Source organism: Ictalurus punctatus, unplaced genomic scaffold (assembly GCF_001660625.3).
Source record: "Ictalurus punctatus breed USDA103 unplaced genomic scaffold, Coco_2.0 Super-Scaffold_100046, whole genome shotgun sequence".
Classification (NCBI taxonomy): domain Eukaryota; kingdom Metazoa; phylum Chordata; class Actinopteri; order Siluriformes; family Ictaluridae; genus Ictalurus; species Ictalurus punctatus.
The window spans coordinates 2,159,045-2,167,129 of NW_026521087.1; the positions used below are offsets into that span (position 1 = coordinate 2,159,045).

At 41.6% G+C, this 8,085-nt stretch overlaps 1 protein-coding gene across 4 annotated transcripts; it reads left to right on the top strand.

Annotated features, from left to right (window-relative positions):
- The first annotated feature begins 3,317 nt into the window (after positions 1–3,317).
- LOC128630086 (E3 ubiquitin-protein ligase UBR2-like) lies at positions 3,318–6,665 on the top strand. Of its 4 annotated transcripts, none has more exons than XM_053678627.1 (6): positions 3,318–3,409; positions 3,650–4,113; positions 4,234–4,439; positions 4,532–4,625; positions 5,514–5,663; positions 6,455–6,665. In XM_053678627.1, the coding sequence occupies exons 2-6, from the start codon at positions 4,073–4,075 to the stop codon at positions 6,642–6,644; spliced, it is 681 nt and encodes a 226-aa protein (XP_053534602.1). In that variant the 5' UTR covers positions 3,318–3,409; positions 3,650–4,072; the 3' UTR covers positions 6,645–6,665. The 4 variants fall into 4 exon arrangements, with proteins under 4 accessions (XP_053534602.1, XP_053534600.1, XP_053534603.1 ...); XM_053678625.1 differs by having other exon boundaries at positions 3,650–3,822; XM_053678626.1 differs by having other exon boundaries at positions 3,333–3,465; positions 3,650–3,822.
- The last annotated feature ends 1,420 nt before the right edge of the window (positions 6,666–8,085 follow it).

An 8,085-nucleotide genomic window follows, 5' to 3' on the forward strand; every position in this document is an offset into this window, starting at 1 on the left:
AAAGTAATGTGTGAAAATATACAAATATATATTATATACTGTGTGCTATGGATATGTAATACAATGTATACGAAACACAAGTCTCAATATTTAAATAATACAGTGCAATGGTCACAAACACAGAGAGGTAGAGTTAGGTAGAGTTTCAATTTTCAGTCTCAGTCGGACCTGGACAGAGTGCACCTTCTCCTGAACTCTTGTCCCCGACAGCAGAGCCACTTATTAGCAACTAAATCAAAGATTAAAAGAAATATTTACAAAAGATTTATGAAGCTGCTTGGATATCAGTGAGCACTGATTTTGTTTCCAATTTTCAGTAAAATTGAGTACATTAATAAAAATAACCAAATACGCCAAGCATTTTCTGCAGAGGTGCTTACTGGAAACTTACTCCACGTACTGCCTACAAAAACTGGGCATGCAGCATGCAAAGTTCTGGTATCCGCTTCTCCACTCTTTAGTAGGTTGAACCAAATCCCTGCCGAACCCTGTAGAATAAGTGAAGTGAGTGCCGTGTGCCTCATGATCATATTCAAATGTAGACATGATTACTAGGTTCACTAACACTTTTTGGTGGAAGTGCAACACCAACATCAGGAAACACAGCTTCAAAATCAAGTTCATCACTCATCTGAGACAGAACAGTCCATTTTTGAATGATATTGAGATAATGAGGAACAGTATAGGTGTAACGTAGAATACACTGAATGTCATGCATTACACGGTGGTGTAGTGACATTGGAGGCAGAGCAGAGAGACAGAGTGATGAGGCCATGAGCTGTAATGGTATCTTCTGCAGAGCAGAGGGTTAGGGGATGTCCTCAGTGGAACCAGGCAGCGGAGTAATGACCTCAGCTGAGTAAGGAAGCAGAGCAACCAAAGTGGAGCAGGGAGGGTGGGAGATGATTTTACCTAGGTTGTGAGCCCCCTCCTCAAAGAATTTCCTGAGGGGGCACCTGGCATTGACTACGTTTACATGGACAGCAGTAATCTAATTATTGACCTTACTCTGATTAAGATAATAATGTGATTAAAATGTTTAAATGTCTGTAATACATGTCCATAATGTGACTAAAACAGGAATACTCCACCTGTCTTAATTCGATTAGAGCTTAATTTGATTAAGGTAATTAAAAATTGCTGTTTACATGGTAGTTTCTTAATCAAAGTATGGTCTTAATCGGGTTAAGAGTGGATTATTGTTGTCCATGTAAACGCACTGATTGAGCCATTTGAGTGGCTCTGACCAAACTTCCCTTCCCCAGTAGTTCCCACATCAGGCAATTTTTCTCCACTCTACAAAGGTATGACAAAGAGTGGCCTCAAAGTCTGGCTTTAAGCATCCGGCCTGGCAAGTACAGGCAATCCCAGTTAATCAGCCTGGAGTATTCTGGGTAACTGAGTTCCCCCACACGGCAACTCTTGCGGTGCACTGCTGCTGTCTTCTGCTGACTGTGCGAGGTGTAGCACAGCCTCTTACGCCTCACTTGTGCCTTAATACCTCTTAAAATGCTACAAGCAACATATGGAGAAATGAAGCATTTGTTTTAATCCTATGTGCCATGATATGGCAATGACAATTCCATGGATGCAGCATTCCCTTTTAGCGAAACACAACACGAGTTTTAATGCATTAAAAAGCTTTTTTTGTTGGAAAGAAACAGAATGGTAATGGGTGGCTGATTGGCCTACAGTGAGTGACACATCATGTGTAAGTGAGTTATTAAAAGAGCCGGACACTGCCAGTACCAGCAGTGTGATCCTGACTCCAGGACAGGAGTCAAAATGGTAAAGGCACAGCTGCACAATAGCATTCCAAATAGTGTCCCCAGTGATACCCCTTGCTCACAGAAACAGCACACTGGAAAGTGTCAATACTATTTCCCAAAGCGCCAGCTCAGCCTAAAACGTCTCTTTAAGTGCCTGATGAATGTGAAGGTGTCAGGGTTGAACTAAAGTCGGAACAAACTGAACCAGTGGATAGAGAGTATCACAGCGCGCACTCTCATTTAAAAAAAACAGACATGGAAAAGCATTTAAGTACATTGGTAGTGGGGTATAATACAGAAGACTAACACGGCACTACACACAGCCAGCTGCTATTACTGGGACAACACCACCGATGGACTCTGCATGGTCAGATGGGAGAACTATGCAATAATAAATTTTATTTGTCGCCGCCTTTCATAACACTCAAGGATACCTTACAAGAAAGACAACATACAGATATAGCCGCAAGCGGTGATTATCGGGATCCAAGCACAAACTGCTTGTGTACAGTTATACGATTGACCATGTCTCTTTTCAAATATAATACAAGTCTTTAAGTGTCTCTACATGGAAGTGTTATTCTATGTACTATATTACAATATACAAATAATACTGTCTTCATTTTAGTTGGACAGCAATGCATTCAGTCATGTCTAGCAACTTAACAAATGTTTTCAGTATTTAGGATATATAAAAATGAAGATATTTTGAAGATCACAGATTTCTTTTGCAAACGGATTAGGCTTAGATGGTTTTAGACTTTATTAAACTTTATGAAACTATAATGAATTTTGTGCATAGTGGACCAATTGAACTATTTATACTGAGATTTTAAACTATGAGACCTGAAAGGATTTGTTATCATGTGGCTCCCTCTGGTGGACAACATTAGTGTTATGGCCTTCTTCTCTCATTCTCATTGATATGAATGGCTGATATTTTAAAAATTGTTGTTGGCGCTCAGAGCATCAGAAATCCATGAAACATGACATGCTTACTCAATGTCTTGTTGTCCATGTATACCACATTTTGTGAAGTTTGAATATTGTGTTTAGAAGGCCAATTAGTCATTATGGGCCACACCCAGAATCAGCCTGTATCTCAGATAAAACTGTTACAAAGCGGTTTTGCTGCTGATCATCTGTAGGTGGCCCTAGGGGTGTTTTGATGTGGCTTATTGTGCGTATTACTTAAAAGCTGTATGTCAACATGAATATTTAAATGACATGTAAGGATTGCTTACTACACAAACTGAACTTCCATGCACTGTGATGTGTGCATTTTATTTCCCATATAGTGAAAACTGTCAGGACATCTGCACCAGGCAGAACATGTACATATGAAGGCCATGGTGTAGGCCAAGGCTAATGATGTATTGCAGTATGTACTTTGAAGAGAAACAGGCAAATTAAATGTTAGTAAAATTGTAATGCATCTTCAGTATTTAATGGTATGGTGTGTGTGTGTGTATACTTTTTAGTGCACAAATGTGTAATATTGAACATATGCTTAGTTTTGCAAGACTTTGATTGTGTATGCATGTAGTTCTAACTGCACTGCTGTATCGTTTTCTTGTAGAAGTATTTTCCTAAATTATGTGTCTTTTTCTACACAGATGGTGGTTAGCATTAAAACGATGGTGAGTGCACAGCTGCTGCACCTCCCTGTGAAGGAACAGGGCACTGTCACAAGGAGGTCACACTTTGAGCAACTTTCTATTCCACAGACATATTAACCATTACCCTTTAAAGTGTTGAAGAGCTTAAATCTACGTGTGTGTGTGTGTGTGTGTGTGTGTGTGTGTGTGTGTGTGTGTGTGTGTGTGTGTGTGTGTGTGTGTGTGTGTGTGTGTGTGTGTGTGTGTGTGCGTGTGTTGCAGACTGTGTGGGACAAAGACAAAGCATAGAGAAAAAGGAAAGCTGAACTGTGCTGGAAAAAGACCATGACTCAAACATTACAGAGCCAGAGTCATTTTATCAATAAGTACATAGATCTGCTCACGCAGGATTCAGAGGATCTGGACGCCTCAGCCTCTACATCAGCAGAGCATAGGTACCTAAGCATGCTCGTAGCGACGCAGTGTTCTTAATAAGTCAACTTGTATTGTATTCTCAATATCCAATCAGTACATTTATGTCAGTAAATGCATGCATCAACACTTCCTTGACTTTGCTGAGCAGTTGTCTGTTCTTTGTCCTAAAAGTTCTTGCATATAATGGTGGTCTTCACATAACATAAGTAAATTCCCATCCTTTAACTCTTTATCTTGCATATTCATTTAGAGCATTTTCTGTTGGGGTAAATGAGTAGAGAGGATCCTAGGCCATTTTTAGCAATTTCCTGGTGATTAAAAAAAGATGAACCCATTTATTCAACATTGATTATTTTAACAAATTCAGAGGGACCTTAACATAAAATTAAGGTTATAATGTACTTGTAACCATCCGTCTCTGCTTGGTACAGCCCCAGTTCATGTGACAGTGCTCTGGTGTGTGTGGGACCTCGTCGTTGGCGTGCCAGAGGAGGAGAGAGGAGGCAGATGGAGATGTGTATCCTGTGTCACGAAGCGCAGGAGATCCTACCTGATGGCACCGCCATGGTGCTCGCTGCCTTTGTCCAACGCTCTACGGTCATGTCCAAGAACCGCAAAAGACCCCCTCACAATCCAGGTAAGGTTATGGTTTACAGTGTGCAAGTCAAGTAATTGGATAGGTTTGAGTAGCCAGTGTGCTTATTTCTGGAGGATACATGTGTGTTCCAGAGAGCTATGATCCCCTCTTCATGCACCCTGACCTGTCCTTTGGTACCCATACCGGCAGCTGTGGCCACATCATGCACTCTCTCTGCTGGCAGAGGTGAGGAGTTGGGCAAAATGTTACTTCTAGACAGCCTTCTACTTAATCCCAAATAAAAAGTTTTGCTGCTTTCAAATGTTTGTGGATATAGGCAATAGATCAGCAGCTAACAGTAAATAGTTTGTCTAGAAAATATGACCTTTATATGAGCAATTACAAATACATTAGCTAATATTAATCAATCAGTCGGAATGTTTTGTGACTGAAAAGTCAAAAACCTAATCTGTGATGTACAGGAAAGTCTTCATGGATGTGTGGTGATCGATAAGATGTAGATCCAAATTGGATGTGTTTGGCTTAAATATGCGATCTGCAGATTTTTTTTTTTTTTTTGACCCAATACAGTGAGCTGATCATCGACACAAAGCATGAAACAAAGCTTGCTATGTGCACTTGACTATTTTTCACTGTCTGTAAACTTATTGTGCCTCATGGGGAAGCAAAGAACGTTAACCTGATCTGACCTTAGGAGTAAGTGCAGTGAGTATCAAAAGCTAAAGAAATCAGGTGATGGAACTTGTTACGCTTGGTAATCAGCAATGCTCGGTTGTTGAGAACGTCAGATTCTGCTATGTGTTGTGCGCTTCCCAATCAAAAATACTTTTCATATGTTCCCGTTCTTCAATGGAGGGGAGTGCTGTCCAACAGTTTACACTCCTGAAGAAGAAGGTTACCTCGGAGAGCTTTACAAGCAGTATATTGTGTTCCCACGTCAATCCTACATCCATGTCAAGCTTAACAGCTCAGTGGATCAGTTTGCTTGTCACTGCTTAATAGATCTGACCAGTTCGGTCATTTCTGTGATTGCATGGTACATATAAAGCTCATGGAAATTTGACAGGTTGTCAAATAATGGTCTCTTAATCTTGCAGTTATTTTCTCTTACAGATACTTTGAGACACTCCAGAGTCAGGATGCGCAGTGGCTGCATGAGCAAACCAGTTGCGATGTAGTGAATGGGGAGTACTTGTGTCCACTCTGTAAGTGTCGCAGTAACACTGTCATTCCTCTCCTGCCCCTCACTGAGACCACCTGCAGGTACTCGCATACAAACTTGTGCTTGTGATTATTCTAAGTGGAGTTGCTCTGAATCCGGACCGCTTAATATTTTAACCATTGCATTGGCGAATTAGTTGTAGTGGCTCTGTAACCAATGCAAACTTGCCTATGAAATGCCATGGAAGGTTACAGAATGACACTGTAACAGTGCATACCCCATTCCATTATTCCTCTTATTTATTTATATATTTTATAGCAAGGGAATTGATATTGGGCGCACGGTGGCTTAGTGTTTAGCACTTTCGCCTCACACCGCCAGGGTCCGGGTTCGATTCCCGCGGCTCTGTGTGTGTGGAGTTTGCATGTTCTCCCCGTGCTGCGTGGGTTTCCTTCAGATACCCCTGTTTACCCGGTACCCTGGTATCTCCCCGTCCAAAGGCATGCATGGTAGGCTGATTGGCGTGTCTAAAGTGTCCGTAGTGTGTGAATATGTGTGTGATTGTGTGCCCTGCGATGGACTGGCACCCTGTCCAGGGTGTACCCCACCTTGTGCTAGATGCTCCCTGGGATAGGCTCCAGCTTCCCCATGACCCTGAAAAGGAGTAAGCGGTTGAAGATGGATGGATGGGACTTGATATCTGTAGCTGAATTGCATGTCTTGCCAAGTTGAGATCAGAGTATAGAATTTCTGCTTATGTAAGATGGCTAATCCACTGCTGTTGCAAGATATTTAGTCACACTGACTCAGTTTATTACAGTAAATTTGCCAGCTGTCCCATTGAGTTTGACATTTTCTCTGGTTAAATAGTAAAATGCATGCATGTTTGTAGTTACAGCAATAGTGAGCAGCCAGGCCTGGCTCATTGGCTGAATGCAACGTATATAAGCAGATCAGAGCCTTGCACTCTGCTCATAAGAGAGTCAAGCCAACAAGTGAGTCTCATCATATATAGTGCGTGTGCTCCTTATTTGTGTGTGTATGTGTGCACATGCAGTCATATTGTGGTGTTTGTCTTTTAGATGCTGGTGAGACAGAGACTGTGCAGGACTCTCCTCCTCCTGAGAGTTTCAGGCTGGACCACACACCAGTGTAAGCATACCCACTGTTTCCTTTCACAACTGCGTATCTGAGCGTGTCTTTAACACTGATCTGTGATGTGTTTTGATAGCAACCCTTATTCAAGCTCCATAAGGGAGATGCTGATGACATTTGGGACCGCAACTTATAAAGTTGGCCTTAAGGTGCACCCTAATGAGCAGGACCCCTGTGTGCCTATTATGTGCTGGGGCAGCTGTTCTTACACCATCCAGTCTATAGGTCAGTCTGCACCCATTTCTTACAGACTAAGAATTCATGTATAAGATTTACAATATTCACTGACCTGTGTTAATGGGTAGTTAGTAAAAATGTTTTACTTTTTGGTAAAGAACATTATGATATGCATTTGTTGTTTTTCTGTGCTTGTATTTTGTACAGAGAGATTATTGGTAGATGAGGAGAAGCCTTTGTTTGGAAGTTTACCCTGTAGACAGGTATGACAACCCAACTTATTGTCATATCTCAGCCCAGCCAGGACTCGGTTTCCCGAGAAGCAACACGGTATTCTACTGTGTTTATTCGATAAGTGACTTTGGCCTTTGCATACGTCCCCGACCACGATTTCTGTCTTGCCCCGTTTGTTTTGTTTGCATGATGCCTGACCCTCGCTTGCTTCTTGACTACGGACTGTGCTCACCCCTCTGGATTATACTGCTATCCTCATCTGGGTAACAACAGACAGTGTGAAAAAGTTCATTATGGATTTATATGAAGTCTGTATGGCGTTGAGAGCAGCCGTAGTCCCAGCAGTCTGGAATTAAAGAAGATTTGAGCTCCATCCAGAGGCAGAAAGGATCTGGATCTCTAGTATCTCCATAAATTTGTGTGGGGCTCGGCGAAAGGAAAGAGGGAGAAAAAAGATAATTATGACTGCGAAGTAGTAGAACAGAATCTAGTCAGGGTAGGCTTGAGTAAACAAATATGTTTTAAGCCTAGACTTAAACACTGAGACTGTGTCTGAGTCCCGAACACTAATAGGAAGACTGTTCCATAACTGTGGGGCTCTATAAGAGAAAGCTCTTCCCCCTGCTGTAGCCTTCACTATTCGAGGTACCGTCAGATAGCCTGCATCTTTTGATCTAAGTAGGCGTGGCGGCTCATATAAAACCAAAAGGTCACTTAGATATTGTGGTGCGAGACCATTTAGTGCTTTATAGGTTAATAAAAGTATTTTAGAATTAATGTGAGATTTTACTGGGAGCCAATGCAATATTGATAATATCGGTGTGATATGGTCGTATCTTCTGGTTCTAGTTAGGACTCTAGCTGCTGCATTCTGGACTAACTGGAGCTTATTTATATTCCTACTGGAACATCCAGACAGTATGACATTACAGTAATCTAATCTAGAGGTGACGAATG